At 29.9% G+C, this 20602-nt stretch overlaps 1 protein-coding gene across 3 annotated transcripts; it reads right to left on the reverse strand.

Annotated features, from left to right (window-relative positions):
* Positions 1–1111: 1111 nt before the first annotated feature.
* LOC111620976 lies at positions 1112–13175 on the reverse strand. 3 transcript variants are annotated; one of them, XR_002755992.1, is made up of 6 exons: positions 13099–13175; positions 9511–9918; positions 6396–6528; positions 5979–6098; positions 1397–1812; positions 1112–1265 (listed from the first exon to the last, which is right to left on the reverse strand). XR_002755992.1 is itself a non-coding variant. In XM_023363002.1 (5 exons), the coding sequence occupies exons 2-5, from the start codon at positions 9837–9839 to the stop codon at positions 1251–1253; spliced, it is 597 nt and encodes a 198-aa protein (XP_023218770.1). In that variant the 5' UTR covers positions 9840–9918; positions 13099–13175; the 3' UTR covers positions 1112–1250. The 3 variants fall into 3 exon arrangements, 2 of the variants coding, with proteins under 2 accessions (XP_023218770.1, XP_023218771.1); XM_023363002.1 differs by lacking the exon at positions 1397–1812; XM_023363003.1 differs by having other exon boundaries at positions 1112–1812.
* Positions 13176–20602: the final 7427 nt, after the last annotated feature.

Below are 20602 nucleotides of genomic sequence, written 5' to 3' on the forward strand. Positions count from 1 at the left end.
GTCAAATAAACGCCTCGGAACAAACCTTTCTCGTGACCTGATCTGGTTTTGGTTTTCACCTGGAGACAAAGAAGAAAACAATCGGGAAGCGAGGAATGGGACGCAGGACTAATCGTAAGGTGAGATTCAAGGAAGAAATACTATAAAAACCCCGAATCTCAAGGTCAAATCGCAGTTTTCCTAAAAATTCTATGGTGATTAATCTGTGTTGTCTTCATCTGGATTAAGCCTGAAATCGTGCCCGCTAAAATTTGTGTTGTGTCTCGTGGACTGCTCCAGTCATTGCAGCTCTGTCACCTACCATAGTTTCTGTGACCAAGTGAACCCATCTCATCCGTTCTGGGGCTACAACTGATCAGCTTGCACTATCATAGGACCAGTGATAAGCCACGCCTAAGTGCCGGGAGAAAATACTGTAGATAAGCCATTTCCAACCATCTCAAATATATAAAAATCTTCCCATACTAATAAACGATTTTCACTGTAAAATACTTGTAATCTTTGTCTCCTCCGCTACCACCAACTTAACTGATTCTCCCTAAAAGTTGGCACGCTTACAAATTTGACACAAAAAGCCGTTAAGTTAGTTATCTGAGACAAAACTTTTGCAAAATAAAAGTTTGTTAACCGATATTTGGTCGTTAACCAGGACGTTCATTAACTGGGGTTCCACTGTATATGTAAGTTTGAAAAGATTTAAGTGAAATCATTTTCCATATTATTAACAACTAAATGTTTTTGAGTAATATTAGTGTGATAAAGAAATATATAGGTGTGCTTTTGTTCAGCAAAATTTATATTAAGCCATTGTTGATTAGCTAAAGAATATAAAGATTTTAAAAAATTGTATTTATTTTCTCATATACAGTAATACCTCAACTTACGCTACTCCGACTTACGCGAACCCTTAGTTACGCAATTTTCATATCTCGTCGATCCGTCTTTTGTTTGAGCACCACGCAACTTTTGATTACTCGCTCCCCCCCGTACTATTGTTCGGCTTACATGTTCGGATGTGCCGCGCGGAANCAATACATTTTTAAGTAATCACAATTAATATATTATTAAAGTATTATCAAATACTATATATACTAATACACGAAACTCCTTCCACTTGGCTCTGAAAAGTGACAGCACTGCCATCTTCTGACCTGGTTTAGTGCAATCTCTGAGACGTATGCGATTCTTTTGTGGTTTACAAGGAATATGACATTTTGTGTGCTTCTGTCAATTTGGATTTCAGAGATGATTCACCACCCTGCAAACTGTAAATGAAATGACATCGTTCTTGAGAGAATTTCAGGTTTTCAACAGCTAGAGAACATAAATGCACTTATTGCGAAGAGAATTAGTGGAAAAAATATGATTTTGAATTTCTCCTAATGAGACGACTTACTCAGGACTGCATAGAGAACTTGCTCTGTATTGTATGCCTTAGAGATGGTAACAATTATACCCAATTTGATTTTTACAGAAGATACATTCCTCAAAAAATCATGCACAGCTGATGTTTCCTATAGTAAAATGGGAGATATGTTCCAAGTTATTAATTAAAACCCATGTGAAATGAAATAAATAATTATATTTCATTCAAAAAACTGTGTAAAAAGTGACCAAAAATTTTATTCCAGTATAGATCTGTTTCATCATTGTTGAAAATCCGGTCAGGAACATAACCACCCTCTCTTACTATTTTGGATAGTTTTTCTGGAAAGTTCTTGGCAGTGTTTTTATCTGCAGATGCAGATTTATCCTTTAATTTTAATATTGTGAAATGCATTTATGTTTAGGAATCCTGTCAGACATCTTTCACTAGAAAAAAATTTTTTTTTACGTTAAGTTGCTTTAAGACTCATTGATGATTCCGATTCCTGTACTTTTTTATAAATTTGTAGTGTCTTATGCTTTATAATATTTCCATCCACAATCCAGTATCATCTTTTGCACCCAGGGGCAGATCTACATAGGGACTAATAGCGCTTAAGCCTCGAACCCCAAGTGTCAAGGGCCCACAAAAACTGAATTATCATCATAAATTTTTAACACTTTTTCATTAACAATGAGCACTTATTATATAGAAATAAAATAGTTAATATTAATAATATAATAATAATAATTTATAGTATTATTTATAACATAACATTATATATAACAAAAAATGGACTACAATAAGCCCTAGGCCCCGAAAAATCTAGATCTACCTCTGTTTGCACCAAATTCTCAATCTAAAGCACTCAAGCAATCTAAATACTATGAGCTAATGATACTTCAAAAATAAACTGATAGAATGATGCAATACTTGAAAACCTTATGTGAACTAACAAATTACTTTTCATCAACTCTCTTTCTTCCTTTTGTTTCATTTGCTCATACTGACAATAATTTTTTATTTTATTTTTAATTTTTAAATCGTGTCAGAATGTTTTCTTCAACCATCTTATTTCAAAATCGTGTAAAAAAGACTGTGTGAAATAAAAAAGAATTAGGTGTACAACCCTGATGCAAGTGAATTTCAGTCATGGAAACCATCATGATAAACCACTTGTTGCAGCCATCGAGAGCAGGCAACTGTTGGAAAGATCTCGATAACTTTATGATAATGCAAAGATCAGATGGAACAGATAAATCCACATATGATAGTAAACTTACACTTGCCACCAGCAACGAGAAAAAGAAGAATCCATGGAAATGTTTAAGGATTTATCCTTGGATGACCAAAATACAAAGAGCTATGTTGCTGGTTGGGCTGCTATCAGAGTACCTCATGTACGATGCAAAGAGCATTTGCAGTACCAAGAACCATTGAGTAATCCTAAAGATATTCTCCTGAAAATAAAGTGCTATGAAAATGCCACAATGTTAGCCCTCTGAGTTAGCAAGAAATGTCAGGTACTACATTTTGATGCGAGATGCTTTCACATAAAAATTTAATATTATTATTAAATAGGGTAAACAAAATGTCAGAACATGGCTACTACAATATGTATGTGTTCTGTAGCATGTAGAAGTTTGCGACTAGCGTGTAATGGCATTTGCAACAGAATACAATATATGTGTGCAGTTATTAATGGCAAGGTAAGAACTGCAAATAAACTGTTACAAAAGAAAGTTTCAGAGAAATAAAGTAAAAAGACCAAAAAAGTGATACATAGATCAATGAAAGAGAATCATTCATCTATATTCATACTGTATGATGTTTATTTAATACAGAAATACAACAAAATAAACATATAATAATTATAGTTTATTAATATTGTATAAAAATGTTGCTGTACAGGAATGAGTACATCAAAATTTCTACAGAATGTAGGCTATTATAGAGTCAAAACGATCAAACCAGACAAACAATAACATTGGAAAGTGTCAATAGTCTTGGAAAGTAAAATATGAGTAATAAACAGCATTAATTTGGCACTTTTTTATCCATCAATTAATTCTCACCTACAGACGTACACCTATTATAGATTAATATATTAAGTTTAACATTAATACGTTGAGAAGGTAAAAACCATTATGCTCCTCCATGTCATTAGATGGCAGGGCAGCAGCTATTCAAATTGGCTGTCTTTGATGTTGAGAGGTGTTTCATGTATTAGTATATATAGTATTTGGTACTAGTCTAATAATTTATCAATTCTATTAATATTAAAATAAGTGTTTAAATGAAATGACTGAATTGTAAAAGCAGTAATTATCTTTGCTGCATTTACAACAAGAGAAATAAAATAACACTCTATTTTAATCATTTACAACTTCCAATTAATTTACTGAAGATTTAAAATTTGGAATGATTTATTTGGAAAAACAAAATAAAAAAAATGTAGAAAATAAAGTTTTATAAAAGAAACTAAGAAAAAAGAAAAAAAAATGCATATACATTAGAACCCTGATTATATGAGATAATGTGGACCAGTACTTGGATAAATTTATCTTGGATAATTGGGGTTCTATAAGAAGAGAGAAATTACAAACATATTGCAAAATAAATTATAAATTTAATTATATTAGGCAAAGTAAATATTGAATTGTGTAGTTTATGAATACATAATTGACATATATCTATATATTATTACGAACATATACCAACATAAGTAGTGGAATTGCTATTAAATTTTGTAATAATAGATGTGCTTGATTAAGAGATTATTTGTAATCTAGAGTAGGAATGTTTAAACGTTGAAATTATCCTAAATGGATTTGCAATATTCTTATAATTTGTGAAATGGTGTCATCTGTTGTAAAATTTTTATCATTATAATTTGAATGCCATAGTACAATGGTTCCCAATTAGTGGTACACGTACCCCTGGGGGTACGCGTGGCAATCTACAATCGGTCAATTTAAAATTTAAATGCATGAATTAGACAGAATTAGATAACCCAACGATTAGGGTATAACGTTTTGCAGGGCTTATCACACCAAGGCCGACTGGAAGAAGGACCAGAACTTTATAAAAAAGGTTTGGTCCTTAATAATCACATATCAAATTTAGGTAAGTATGCATTACGGGTACAAGGACCCCTCATCAGCTTACAAACACATGGCAACAACGTAACAAATACAATACCAATAACCTGTCGGTACAACGGGGTAATCAACATATGCAGTGCACTGCATTTACAAATTATCAAAGTAACTTATACACTTAGTAACTTATACTTGATAATTTGTAAATGCAGTGCACTGCATATGTTGATTACCCCGTTGTACCGACAGGTTATTGGTATTGTATTTGTTACGTTGTTGCCATGTGTTTGTAAGCTGATGAGGGGTCCTTGTACCCAAAATGCATACTTACCTAAATTTGATATGTGATTATTAAGGACCAAACCTTTTTTACAAAGTTCTGGTCCTTCTTCCAGTCGGCCTTGGTGTGATAAGCCCTGCAAAACGTTATACCCTAATCGTTGGGTTATCTAATTCTGTCTAATTTACAGTCGCGGGCAAAAAGCGTTGTTTATTATTATTAAATGCATGAGATGAAGTAATCAAAAAAATAAGGAGTGGACCACCAAAAATTCGGCAATTTACAACATGATGTCGAATGCACAAATTCGTTTATTTATAACTAAAAATATTCTCAAAATTTCATCAAAAAAATGCATTTGTGACAATACCTAAATGAAATTCTTACGCAAGAAACATTATCATTATTATCATGTCAGCGAAGTGGCAATAAAATATTTACTACCATTTTGCACAACATACCTCTGTGAGAGCGGATTTTCAGCCATGACAAACGTAAAAACTAAACATCGTCACCGACTTCAACTCGAAGATAACTAGAGACTGAAGCTGACCAAAAAGCAACCAGATTTTACAAAGTTATGCAAAGAAAATCATGCACATTTGTCACATTAAAATTAAATAATCTTATGTTATTTTTCATTATTATTAGAATTGTATTTTAAAGGTAATAAATGTAATAAAAAAAAAAACTTATTCTATTTATCACTAGCAGTCTACCCACAGCTTCGCCTGCATTATATTGAATTTTCTCGTGGGAGTAAGATATTTTCTTGCAGTAAAATGTAGCCATGTCCATCTCCAACACGTAAGCTATCTCTGTGCCAAATTTTATTAAAACCTGTTCAGAGGTTTAGATGTGAAAAGGTAACAGACAGACAGAATTACCTTCGAATTTATATTAGTATGGATTAATATGAATTTCTGCTATAAGGGGTATGCGAATTTGAGCTCTTTCTTGAAGTGGTACGCAGGGAAAACTAATTGGGAACCACTGTCATAGTATATTACTTATATATAAGCATAACATTTAGATAATAAATTATAGTATTAAATCAACTAATTTGTTATCTTCTTAATATTTATTAATAACTTTGAATATTTTGTTAAAATTCTTGAATAATTAGTTATTTACTTTCATTTATAACAGCATATTTGAAAACTTAAATTTAATACTATAGTTAAGCATTAACTGAATTAGATGAAGAAAAATTTTTAAATGCAAATCTTACAATCACTATTTGATCCTTTATGAATGGGCAATCACAATAAATACATTTTACTTCATAAAAATGATTCTTTTCATCCTTCATGCTTTCCGAATTATTTTGATTTGATTCAACGATTGATAACTAAAAAATAAATATAAATATTTCAATAACTATGTTATAGATGTAATTAATACAATTTTCAAAAATATTATAAGTTTCTACTTTGTATTAAAATTTATCGGATGTAAAAAAATAATTAAAGCCTTTAAGCACAAAGTTTACAGTAGGTAAATTGATTCTAGTTTCTGAAAATGAAGAAATAAATTTACTATGACCTAATTTACTATGAAAGTTTGCTTGTGATTAATGGATTCAATCATTAAAAGAGAATCAATACATTTCACACTTATAAAATGGAATAACAAAAAAGTTTTATACCTGTTCCGATCTTCCTTCACTAGAAGACGTAAGAAAATTGTAAGACATAATATTCACTGTATCAAGCCCTTCCTTTACCCAATTATTTTTTATATAAGAAAGTAATTCCTCACTTCCTGTTTTCTGTAGAATTCTAAAAAAATATAATTCATTAATTTTATAATTACAGTATTTTTGTGCATATAACTCACAGCTCATTCATATTTAGAAGACAATATGAAATGGGTGTGAATTACGTGATAAAAGTTAGATGGTGATTTTGAATTGCAAATATGAACTTGAGCCTGCGGAACAATTTCTGCTCTCATAGATACAGAGTGTTTGGTAGAGCAGGTTATGCAAAGATTTTATTTTTGTTCTAGCAATTTTCTGTGTATTATATGCACAAAAATATAGTATAAAAATTAAATATAAGTTACAGAATTTTATATTTATATATATATATAGGATATGCCAAAAGTTACTATGCACTGCAGTTCTTTCTACAGCAGATGATTCTACAGTAAATGTATATAAACAACTCAACAAACCTGATTTATGATTAAAGCCAAACAATCTGACAAATTATCAAGATATGATTAAGCTAAATTAATAATTATATACAAAGTAATTTTTTTTTCTACAGATAGGTGTTAAGCTACCATCTCACGATAATTTTAATAAATGTAATAAATTAATTTTAATCATTGCCTGATAATTTGGCTTTCTGAAGTAAATGTCTCCTAAGAGCCCGAAGACAAGTCTGAACATGGTTTATTATATTGTTGAAAAGCATGCGTAGTGTGGACAGAACCAGCACATTTCCAGTCCCACACTTTAAAAGACATGCACTCCACAAAAAGCTTATCATAAATTTTACAGTGCTCTATATCTAGTATCATACATCTATAGTAAATTCAATTGCAGAATGGGTAGTTAAAAAATAAAACTAAAATGTTAACTAAGAATATTAAAAGAATATACTGTATAGTTTATCTACCATACCTTAACTATAAGTTGTAAAATAAGTTTTATAACAGTAGGTAGTCACACTTTGTACTTATAATAAATAAGTTTTTTTATTATAAAATTCAGATATATGTGTTTTTTTTTGTCCTGCATAATTTTGGAACATGGTCCAGCAAAATTTCATGCCAGCCTGGAGTATGAGTTTGACCAAGATGGTTGTCAGGCTACACTCAAAGTTGATGTAAATGTTTGCAAAAAATTTTTAATTTGAAAAATCTAGGAGGAAGACACTACTGCAGTAGTGCACCCAGAGGAAGGGCCAAGTGACCCTGACACATTCCAAAGAAAAAGAAAAACAAACAATACAAAATTTTCCAAAATTCTTTTCTTAATTAAAATTAATTTTTTCATTTATATTGTGTCAAATCTTCTATTTATATACTACTTATAAATTAGTGGTTACACAAGGTGGAAAATGTATTGAATTTGCATTAAAATTTTTTTGTCCATTCAACTCAACTCCCCTCAAAATTAAATCTTGAGTGTGCCCATTGGCATAGCCAGAGTTTTGTTATGGGGGTCTAGTAGAGGCCAGCCTGACACAAAATTGAATTATTTCAAATTACTGTTCATTAAAATGAAATTTCCATAGGAATCGACAATAACTTAACACACATATAATATGAAACTTCCTTTACGTTCTTGTAACATTAATATCAAACTCTAGCAATGCCTTAAACAAAAATTAACCAATCAATTATTTTTTTTACCATTCTTTAATATAGTTCATCATCTTTAATCTAGATCTAGACCAGGGGTGGCCAACAGTTTTTTCCCCTGGGCCGAATTGGAAAGAAAACTTTTTTCACTGGCTGAACCAGAGGTGGCCCTAGCAAGATTTTCAGGTGATGCGAGATCTTATTGTGGCATCACTCCGTAAAGACTAAACTGTACATAGAGATTACAGATACACTTTTCACATTGGACACAGAAAGCCGTTGACCTTTTTTTATTTTATTTTATTTGTTTTTTATTTTTTTGGGGTCAGAATTTCTCAACTTTCCTATCACTTCACATTGTGAGGATATGAGGTATTATCGCAGATCCATTCGAGCAATTATTTGAAGTTAAGTCCAATATTCAAAGATTAATCACGGGCCGCATAAATTCATTAAGCGGGCCGTATGTTGGCTATGCCTGATCTAGACTTTCAGTGGATACACTACACCCAATTAAATTAGCTTCAGCTTTTTATTTCTTTTTGCAAATTGGCTCAACGCTTTTTCGGCTGTAATTTTCTGAGGAGGGGCACCAGGTTAACTGGAGGGGCCATGCCCACCCATGCCCCTTCCTGGCTATGCCCATGAGTGTGCCACTGCTTTACTGCATGGTAACTTTTTGGACCCCTTCTATATTGGAATGGACTTCTGCAAATGTGGTCATTAACCGGTCAGATGAGACCATGACATAACTTGAAAAAAAAAAAAAAAAACTTTAAAGAAAGGAATGCTCATGGAAGAATTCACTTCAAAACTTTTAAGAGAACAATCTCCATTCTGCAGTTTAATTGGTTTTGTTTTTCTAAGATAGCTGTTAATTAATGTATTCATGACAATATATATATATATACACGTTATATAGATTTTTTTAAGTAAATAATCTCATAATTTTAATAATCCATTTGCTTGATGTGATAATTAACTTTTCTTCTGCTTTTAGGTGGATTTAGTTATTTTATATATAATTTATTTTTATTAATATTTCCAGATAGTTCTCCTCATGATTTTGATTATTTTGATTTATGCAAATAATTTATTTAATTGAATATTGTCGGTTTCACAAATTTTGTATTTGTGTATTTATATTCTGTAATAATTCATTATAATATCATAATGGTTTTTTATTGTTGTACATTGATCTCTGTAATTTTTTTATAAGTTTGTATTCCCTGCATTATGGGTGAAACCAATATGCATAAATAAATTAAATTAAATTAATGTATATTTAGTTTGTTTTAGCGAGAAAAAAATTTAAAAAAACAAATACTTTTATCATTTAAAAGTTGCAACAAAGAAGTTTATTATATATAGTATAGATAATTGTTTATGATAGTTTATTATATATAGTAAAGATAATTGTTTATGATAGTATTTAATAAAAATTTTACCTGTAATGTTCTTCTATGTTTTTATGATTAATATCTTCATACAGATTTTCTTTCATGTATATATACACATTTTTCTTAGCAACTTGAACTGTTGAATTGTTAGCATTAAAAACATTATATAAATAGTAAGATGTGATAATTCCTAATATAAATGAAGCTAATGATATCAAAATAATTGATTTCCAGAGTTGTCTGTATGAAACTACTTGTGGATATTGTTTTATATTATCCAATATATCATTCAAAACTAAATCTTCGAGATCTTGTTCTTTCCAATCGTCGTCTTTATCCATCAATGGTACCACTTCAACATTTCGACGACGAGACATGTTAAATTTCTATATATACACTAATTTCAATTATTTACGAGTATAAACATATTCATTACTCTTTTACTTTCTTTGTTACCTAGAATAAGAATAGATAATAATATTTTAGTATAGACTTAATTAATAATGATAAATACAACTAGATGTTGAAAAATAAAATTATTTTGCATAAACTAAAAACATTATTTAATAACTGAAAGTTTCAGATTTAAATTTCTGATTAAAAATAATATATACAAACATCTCTAAACCTGATATATAATATAACTTATTACAGTTTCTTACTTTTAAATTTGACTACTGTAATTTAAGAATTAAATACCCAACAATAACATTTCAAAGTAACATTAGAAGGTACCCATCAGTTTTATTTTTTTAAATGAATGGAACTGAGCATGTTTGAAAAGATACTGAATAAAAGATTATAGAAAGATTTGAAATATTGCAAGTTGAATTGAATAACATAGCATTTATTATGAAACAAATGAAGAAAAGCAATTACAACCTTTATTTTAACAATTCTCTTAATCTAAAACTTTTTATAGTTCAATTGCTTAATGCTCAAATAGTTTTTATTTGAATGCTTTTGTTTTATTAACAGATAAATGAAAACATATCTAACACCGTGTATCCATTATTATTACTGATGCAATTTAATTTCAAAAATGGGCTTTAATGCAACACCCTTCAGCTCAGCTCTCAAACGTAGTCAAAATTCACAGCTCAGTTTGCAGCTTGTCAAAACCTCAGCTCAGTTTAACATTTCCAAATAGCTGAACTTTGCTAAACTCTAGTCTAAACTAAATTTTACAATTAGAAAGTCATCTGTTATCACTCAATTAAATATTGAAAAATAGAAACAATTTTATAAAAAAATGAATCTAAATAGATTTTATACACTAAAATAATAATGCATACTCATTTTTATAAATAAATAATAAAATTTTTATAAAATTTCAATTAAAATAATATTTCAAATATTGTTTTTCAAGTAAATATGTACACTTAAGTTTATACAAATGAATACTTTAAATAAAATTGAGGGATAAACAATATTAAAAAAACTGTCATTTATTATTTATCATTTTATCTATCTTACAAACTTACAAGCTGTTAAAAAATCTTTATTTGTATCTGTTTGCTTACTGTCAATTCAGAAATCATAACTTTTTAATATTATTACTAATAAATACTACAAATGATGAATATAATTAATTCTATACTTTCACACAAAAACCTTCGTAACTCCAGTAATACTTGCTTCATACATCAGCGAACGTTTTCGACCCCATCTGGGTCTTCGTCAGGCTATGTTTATGAGGAATTAGAATGCGTATGGAACAGAACATTAAAACGAACTTTAAGCGATTCAAAATTTCGAAAAACAAACTTAAGAATAAACACGGAAAGTTGCGCACGCGCAACCACTCATTTGCGAAACGGTGAACACAACCAAAGTAGGAAACTCAACAAATCAGTTACGGGGGTGGTTCCCTCATAATAATTAATTCTTTTATTATTTGTTAGAAAATTCTAAACACTGTAAGAAACACAGATTGTACCAATGAATACTTGGAACTTAATGGCAATTTTAATCATATAGGTCTCTTAACACACAAAAGACCAGTATGCATTTCAACAACAAAACACAATGTTGTTTTCCTCAGCTGGTTTTTAATTTTACAACTTTTTTGAAAGAGTTGTATAACTAAGGTGATTTATCTTTTGAAAATATGCATAGAAAATAACAAATATTACTAATCTTTTCTGTTAACCCTTTTAGTTTTTTTAAAGATAGACTCGTGCATCATCAGCAAATTTTCAGGGAAAGTCTAGCAGAATAAGGAACAACATGTTATGTAAGTTATATTACAAAATAATGTTTCATATCTTCAATTATCTACAGCACATCTAACTACATACTCCTTGAATGCAAATATATTTACAGTTTTGTCAATTTTGACATGAAAATAATAATGAGAATAAATTAGGGTAGTTCTGTAATGCAATGTTTAGCCTTTATAGTTGTCATGTTGCTCAGTCTCCTCAACATGCTGGCTGACCTTTCACATTTACATGATGATGTGAGGATTCACACACAAAGTTTCAGCAACACAAAAATGTTCAGAAACATATCCATATTGCGTGTTTTTACTGATTCGGTCAATGTGTACGGAAACGTCTCATCTGCATTTTTGCTAATTCAGTTCTTCCATTAAAATAGGTCACCCTAGAAAAGCTCAGGACTAGGCAGATCATCACAATACACATCAATACATCCTCTCAGGGATGAAGCCACATATTTTAAAAAATTTATTAAAAATTTAATTTTTGTCAAATACAGTACACTTCAAAATATTGCATTAATATGCTGTTAATAAAAAAATTAAATAATACATCTTACAAATTATATAATACTGTAAAAAATGTTATCATACGCATATATATCGGAAACTCTCTGGCCTGGCCCTAGATGACCATTCATTGCTTTATTAATTAACATTTTATTGTTATCATTAAACAAGTATAAATATCAATTGGAGCACAGCTTTGTGATGTATTATAACCCTACATGGTGGGAAAAGGGAAGTTCTACAGACCCCCACTGAGACTATAGAAATATTTAGAATATTTAAAGTGATAAGTGTATTAATTTTTTTTATAAAAGGATCTTATTTATCTAAGTATTTGTGAACAAGAAATAAAACATTAACAAACTTTAACATAACAGCAAAGTTTATTAAGTCCTTAACTTAATGAATAATACAGACCAACGTTATAAGCTTTTTATATTAATATAAACGTTGTTCTGTATACATTAAGTTCTAGATTTATTCACAATGTCAAGAATCTAAATATTTATTTGTTTGTAAATCAGCTAATAGATTTAAATATTACTGGGTTAAAATGCTTGTGCTTATTTGATTTTGATGGATATTGCAGCTGAGAGAGCAATTACATTGCAAGTTTATAGCAATGCATTTATCTGAAAATAAGAATAATAATTTCATAATGAGTTATGATAAAATAAATTGAATTATCCCAGTTAATTATTTAAATGTAACATTTTAAAAATTAATTGATTTTTATATTTTTTTCATTTTTTCATAGAGTTAAACACCTTCATATGAAAGAACATCAAAATATTTATAAAATAGTTAACCAGAATAAATAGTATTGATATAATATCATTTCTGACATTACATAAATTCTTACATTTACTAATTATAAATAATAGTAAAAATAGAGTTAGTAATACCATTATAGATTTAATAATAAATCTAAACTCTTCACTCCACAAACACGTGATTATTTTTCCATTTAAAAATGTTGACGTTACTACTTTTCCCTCTGGCGATCGTATAAATATTTATTATTCTAAAATACGAATAATAAATTTTGAAGTTAAACGCTTTATTTTATTATATTATTATTTATAATTATATTTAATTAATTAATAAATAATTTAGTAAATGTAATGATCTATGGTTAATTTTAATAAAAATACGTCTAAGAGGTGGCAACGTTTGTTTTGGAAATGTTTGCGCCAATTTCGAGTTGGAATCCCAGTAATCGTAGTAATCGCAGTAACATAAGTAGAAAAATGTTTAAACAAAAAGAAAATCACTTTGAAACTTTATTAAACGAATTATCTTTAAAATCCCGGGACAGATATTATTCTGCTATTGATAATATCATTGAAAAGGTATGATACAAAAACATAACTTTGGAATCTTAAGGGTTGCGACTATCAGACGCGAGCGAGAAGCGATAAATATCAAACCCTGTCAGATATATGCTAGAACCAGAAATTCGCTCTCTCGCCAGCGATATTTCTCGCTTCTCGCTTGTGCATGGCTTTCCTTTGTGAGAACTATATCGCTCGCTACTAAATTCGCGTCTTCATAGTCGCATCCTTCAAGATATTTTTCTGTAAATTTAAAATCATTTTAACATATTTTTATTATAAAAACTAGCTGCAAGGACCCGCTTCGCTGGGTTTTTATTTGTTCGTACATTTGTATGTAATATAGCTTTTTTTATACATATAAAAGACTGTTTTTCTAAGTAATCTAGAATCTAGCTGCAAGGACCCGCTTAGCTGGGTTTTTAAGAAGTAACGATAGTGAAGATTAAGATAATTAAATTATAGCCAATCTTACCCGTTTTCACAGAATGCAAGAATTAGGTCCCCCATTTCCAGTCTAATTAGAGACCTGGTCCCGATTCGATTTCTGAACTTCTCCTGTTTACGTCCAGTCAAACGAACTATTTTTAACGTTTCTGGAACATTTACAATCGTTCTATAATCGAACCAATATTCGAATTTTATGTTCAAATTTAATTCGAACAAATTTGAACAAAACATTCGAAATAGAAAGCCACTTTCAACCACTTTCAGGCCCATATCTCCCGCAGCCTTATAGCTATCGAGACGCAACCACCCCTATGCATGAATAGAGACTTGGGGCTACTACCACATACAAACATCATTCACGTGCGATGTGTAGTTTTTGCGAAAAAGTGAAATATAGGGACATACATGTCCATTTTTATATATATATATAGATATAGATATAGATATAGATGAGAGAACGTGAAAGATTATCTTAGATTTTTTGTAAGGAGGCTTTGACTGTGTTTTCTTACTGTATAGCACATATAAGGGTGCGACTATGCGGATGCGAGCGAGAAGAGGCGAAAGTGTTGCCACCTGTTCAAAATCGCTGATCCGGACAGCAGGTGAGGTTTGTTCGAACAGAAGTTCCTGACGCATGTGCAACGTCATTTTGCAATGCGAAGAATAATGTACAGTGCATGCTGGTTCTAAATCAGTTACAGTTAGGGACTAGGGAGACTTGGGTAGGAGTAACGTAAGTAACTGAAATTAAGAAAGAACAACTACAAATGACTTAGCTCTATTGGAAATTTGGATGTTGGAGACGTGTACGAATACGAATCGTACAAGCAAAGAAAAAAAAAAGGTCGACAGGTTGCGCACAATATTCCCGGACAAAATTAATAGTTCATCCAGACAGTGAGTCGATTCCAGGTGAAAACTGGACAGGTGGTAACATTAACGAGGCGATGACGTTTCATGCTCTGTTTCTCGCTCACGTCTTGTGTGATCGTAATAAACGAGCAAGAAAAAGAGAGCGTTAAACGTCATCACCTCTTCTCGCTTGCTCGCGTCTGCATAGTCACACACTAAGCATTCTGAATCTTCCCAAAGCTGGTTGGATATACACTATTAAATAACACCAGCTAAACTTCAAAATATACCAGCAAATATAATTTAATAAAAATATGTTATGACAAACATTTTCGATTCTACTAGGATCTGCTTCAGGTCAGAAATGTTCAATAGAATTAGAATAATGTAAATACTGAAATCTGGTTTAAGAGGTGATGGAAGGAAAGTTGGCCATTAAGATGTTAGTCACCACTTGTTCTCCAGATGTTGCCTGTACCACACTTACCTCACAACTGCTCTGCATCTTGTAGTAATGAAACCTTCAAACTCCATCTTACTACTGTTATGGTATGTACCACGTAGATATAATTTATTTTGTAAAACAATTACCCTATTATTCCGCTAATTTTAATACTATTTGTAATAGTAACCCTTACGTCAAGCTACCGTGTAACATTATGAAGCCGCCTTCTCTACACCCATTTATTGTTCAATGATCATACCTTTGTCTTGTATAATTTAAGTATTATAACCTTTTTATATGTATACCAAATGAAGAGGGACTATTCCGATAGTCCTAAATGTATTTTGATTATTTCATGTTAATTGCTAATGTAATTGATTTTAATGCACACCCCATCTTGTTTTTATTAAATGTACTCCATTGATACCTGGGTGTTTGTGCTTATTATCACTGGTAATGTGAGGTACCTCACATTAGTAGATTTTTAATTAATTTAGAATTAGAATACTAAACATTTGAATTTAAATATTTTAAAATCGTAGGAACTGTAAACGTTAGAACAAGTATACAACAAAAATAACATCTAGGTGTTAACATTAACGTTAAAATTAAAATTAATGAATACATTTTTTTATAAATCTTAAGTGAATTAATTGATTTCTTATTTTTTTTATTAATGTTGTTGTAAAATAACTGCCAAGCATTTGAGATGTTTGCTTTCTCTTTAAAAGTGATACATTCTCCCTTTAGTTCGGCTTTGAAAATTTCTAGAGCTTTAAAATTTTGACTTGATTGGTGCGAAGGGTGCATCTAACGAGACTGGCTTGCTATAGTTTAGCTTCTACATCGGAGTCGGAAGCGTACATTGCTAAGGCAGTGGTCTGCTTTTTGTTTTGTATATCATATTTATGCTCTGCCAGCTGTTTTTTGAGGGATCTCTTGGTTGAACCAATGTACACCAGATCTCTATGAAATCTGTCATCTCTCACTATATACCCCCCTCCATGTATTGTAGGTGTTAATGGCATTTTTGCCATTTTTTCTTAACTTATAAACTGACGGGTTATGCCTGTATGTTATCGAACACTATTAGTAGATTTAAGTTTAAATTTGAAATGAGCAATTAACTGTATTGTTTACCTAATATGAAATATCAACTAAAAATATTATAAGTGTTTATAGTTGCCATTTCAGGAAAGAGAATCCAAAAAGTAACAAAAGATGTCATGAATTATGTTCAAAAACTGATAGCTGACTGAATGAACATATATTGATCAAGTCACAATTAACTTATTTAAAAACCAAGCATTTTTCTATCACAGAGTAAATATTACTTTCTTTTTTGACTCTTTCTACCTACGGACACTAAAATGGCCTTTTTTAATTCCATTGTAAGCTCGTAATGAGGGCCAGGTAGCATGGAATGGAACCTAAAATATCTGGACGGTCTACACTCCCTGAAAAATTTATGGGGTTTTCTAATCTTCCAGGTTTGATTCTGGATCCCCAAAGTGGTAGGCTAATGCCTCAATTGCCTTAGCCATGTGGCTATATCACATTAACAGCATATGTATCATTGCCTTCATTAAGTCTGCATTCAACTTGTCAGTGATACAAAAACCTGTAATTTGTCATATGTCTACATCCATTATATATTTTTGTTGCACGAATACTAAGATTTAACATTTATTGTCATTGCTATAGTATTGATCATTAAATATAAATTTCCTACAATTTCAATTGTATAGATAACATGATGGAAAATTATTTAGAATTGTGCAAGAAATGCCATCACTTCATGTCAAGGAAATAATACTTAGATAAAAAATTACAATTATAGTTAAAAAATAGATTACTGAATGTTTGTGAAGAGGGAGAAAAATAATTTAAGGAATTCTTGATGTTTTTTATCATCCTTTTTAGAAAAAAATGAAAATAATTCTGGCATTCTGATATTATTTTTAATTTAAGGATAAATTCAATAGTTGATGTTACAGATTTACACTTTATTTGAAAGTTTATTTTATAATATGTGTTGTACACAGTAAGGAAATCTATTGTAAACAACATATGAATTATGTAAAGTTCTCATGCTCAAGTAATAAATGTATAATCTTTAGTAGACAGTATGAATACATCAATAATGAATAAATATGCAGATAACATTGTTTCTGATTAGAATCTCTTGCTATTCTTGCCAATAATATAGAATGAAGCAGTCTAGCAGTGATTATCATTGTTGACAGCCCTTTTTAAGTTGAAATTTAAAACAAATTATTTTTAACAGATCAAAAAATGTTAACTTTTTTACTAATGAATAATAATAAGTAAAATAGTGATTTTATTTAAAAACATTTTCTATTTTCAAAAAAAAAAAATAATGCTTAAGAAAATAACTATATACAGTAGGCTACATATAGTTTTATTTTTTATTATAGAGGTATCCCTCATATAATGTTCCAAAAAAGTACTCTGTTACATGAATCCATGCTATACAAAACAAAGGGTTTGCTAATGCAAAACATAGGGTTAGCTTTCAGAAATTTGCAAAAGTATACTATTCTTTTTCATTACTAAGAAAAATATGTTTAATAAAGCTATGAATAATCAATCAATCAAACTTTATTTGCATAAAAGGAAATTATCCCTGTTGCAGGAGGTTGTACATAATTTAGACGTTTACAAATTATTGGAACAATTAATAAGATAATAAATTTATACAATTATTATGCAAAACTTTTCATGTCAAACTGTTATTGACATAAACATAAAAAACAAAAAACAGTCATATTAAATTAGTTATGCAGCAGTAGTCAAGTATTACAATATTGGTATACATTGAATTTGTTATCTTAGATTTTCAGTGTTTTTACAATCTTGATAAAGTAATTATAAAGGTTTTTTTGCTCAGATTATTTAGTTTATTTCTGAAGTCGTGAGAAGGATTACATTAGAATATTCGCGTGATATTAAATTAGTCACGTATCTTTGCAAGTTCTTGACAATTCTGTAGTACAGTAAATGGTGGCACAAGAAATCGTCAGATTTACACCATGGACTTTGTTTACCTGAAAAATCAACGTAGAGGGAATACTTATTGAGACGTAGTTGTGCAATTAGTCTTTTCACTTTTAAATTTATTGGTTTATTCATATAAGATTTGAGATGATGGAATTTTTAGTATTTCTAGATAGGGATGATAATTACTACAGTTTAGGCTGGCTTGGTCTATATTTATAGAGTGAAAAATAGCAGATTCCAATAATAAAGTATAACCATATTTCCAGTTTTGGATATTATCTTTAAACAGTAGGTCTGATACTCCAAATGAGTTTAATATATTATTTAACTTAGTTTGCCAAAGATACTATGTTGTTGGTTTTTTACTATATTTGATTATTTCTTGATGTAAAAAGATAATGTTGTCGACACTTTTAAACTTTAAATGGTAGTAAAATTTAATAATTTGTTTTAAGAAGGGGAAAGAGTAAATGCGATTAGTTTCACGACGAATTGTGTATCCGGGAACAGTTTTCTCCAAAGCTATGAATAATTTATTTCCAATAATCACAATTAAAAGCACTGTATTATGTGTTAATATTAATTTTAGTTAAATGAAGGTACTTTTTTTTTTCTTTTTTTTTTTTTATAAAGTATTGTCATCTCAGCTTTTTTCTTGATCTTCATTAGAAATATCAGCATCATGTTCAGTTTTTAAAATTTTGTTATAATTTTGTATGGATGACAAAATAAAAATATGTTATTAATTGAACATTTGTTTAGTCGAGTACTGAGCAATTTGTTTTTTCTCTGTTCCAGTACCGAGATACTGTTGTATTTCGTTTGTCGTTTTTATGAATGATTAGTTATCTATGGTTCAGAAAAATTCTAATAATACTTACCTAAAAATGTTTAAATAAACTTAATTAAATACAAAGATTAATCTATTAAAACAAGACATGGTGACAGTCTTAGGTTAAGGGCTAAAGTCAGAAAGAAAAGACGACAACACCTGGTTGATAGGAAAGTTAATACAGTTTTTTTCTTCCTTGATCTATCAGTTTTCATGAAAGGAAACCTGACAAATGGCACAACACAAATTGAAAATTTCAATATTTTAAAATCTGCAGGCAAATTTGAGAAAACATACATGTTTACTTGATTTACTTGAACTTAAAAAACATATATATATATATTTTAAGTGTAAACTTCGTTACTCAATATATATATATTGAGTAATGAAGTTTACACTTAAAAAATTGTGAAATTTTGTATGGAAGATTTCCAAAACTGTGTTAGAGAGAAAACAGAAACGGTATTGTATGGGGGCTACCTTTAATTTTTGAACCATGTTAGAGTGAAACTGTGTTGTACGAGGAATACCTGTATTTACTTTCAAATATAGTAATTGCATTACAGTATTTATAGTATATGAAACTAAATGCATAGTTCTTGATGTACTCAAAACACAAAAATGAGTTTCTGCATTATCTGAAAGAGTTCTGCTGGCCCTATCAAGTTAAGATAATCAGGTTTCCACTATACACATATATATATAGAATAGATTCCAAAAATTTTGTGAGATTGCATTATATATGTATCTTTAATAATAGTTTTTCCACCCTCTTCTTTCTGCTTTGTGGATATTAAGAGGGTCATTTAATCATACCCATTGTCATTGATCGTCACAGAAAATTTTCCCAGCTTGAAGACAAATAATTACAATCAATAAATTTTTATTTCGTTTTTGGGTTTTTTTTCACAAGTAGTATAAAATACAGTAATAAAATTTTAAGAAAATAAAGTGTTCCATGGTTGAGAGTATAAGATTACATATCTCGATCACTTTTACAATTATAATTTGGGGAATTTTTTACTCGATCCCAGAAGAGGGCAAGTGCTGCTTTTTCCCCCTCTGCAGATATCCATGCTCATTGTAGTTTCAGCCGTGCTCACAATGGGGCAGCCATATGGCAAAGGATGGGATCTGACACCCATAAAAATCCAGGGGATTTTTGTCAAGATTCAATCCTGGTTTCCAGAGCAGTAAGCTGATACCCTACCTGTTTTGACTTCAGAATCAATATTGTTTTATGTATTTGGAACAAACACAAACATCTTTTGCTACTGTATGGTAACAAATTTTTGAATCTTACTGTTTAGTGCATAAAAATAAATAAAAATAGTTATAAATGAATCAGTTGAGATATGTTGTTTTGTTTCAAATTATACTGATAGAACATCATACATACACTATTATGCTTTTCTACCAACATGTAAAACTATTAAGATGATGCAAAATATAGGTTATCATGGATATATTAC

The sequence above is a fragment of the Centruroides sculpturatus genome, unplaced genomic scaffold, assembly GCF_000671375.1.
Source record: "Centruroides sculpturatus isolate CEXI.00-Female unplaced genomic scaffold, Cexi_2.0 scaffold252, whole genome shotgun sequence".
NCBI lineage: Eukaryota > Metazoa > Arthropoda > Arachnida > Scorpiones > Buthidae > Centruroides > Centruroides sculpturatus.

Coding starts and splice junctions, on each gene's coding strand:
- LOC111620976 (XM_023363002.1), bottom strand. CDS start 9,839: ATGTCTCGTCGTCGAAATGTTGAAGTGGTACCATTGATGGATAAAGAC. Junction 6,529..9,510: donor AACATAGAAGAACATTACAG/GTAAAATTTTTA, acceptor ATATTTTTTTAG/AATTCTACAGAAAACAGGAA. Junction 6,099..6,395: donor GTGAAGGAAGATCGGAACAG/GTATAAAACTTT, acceptor TTTATTTTTTAG/TTATCAATCGTTGAATCAAA.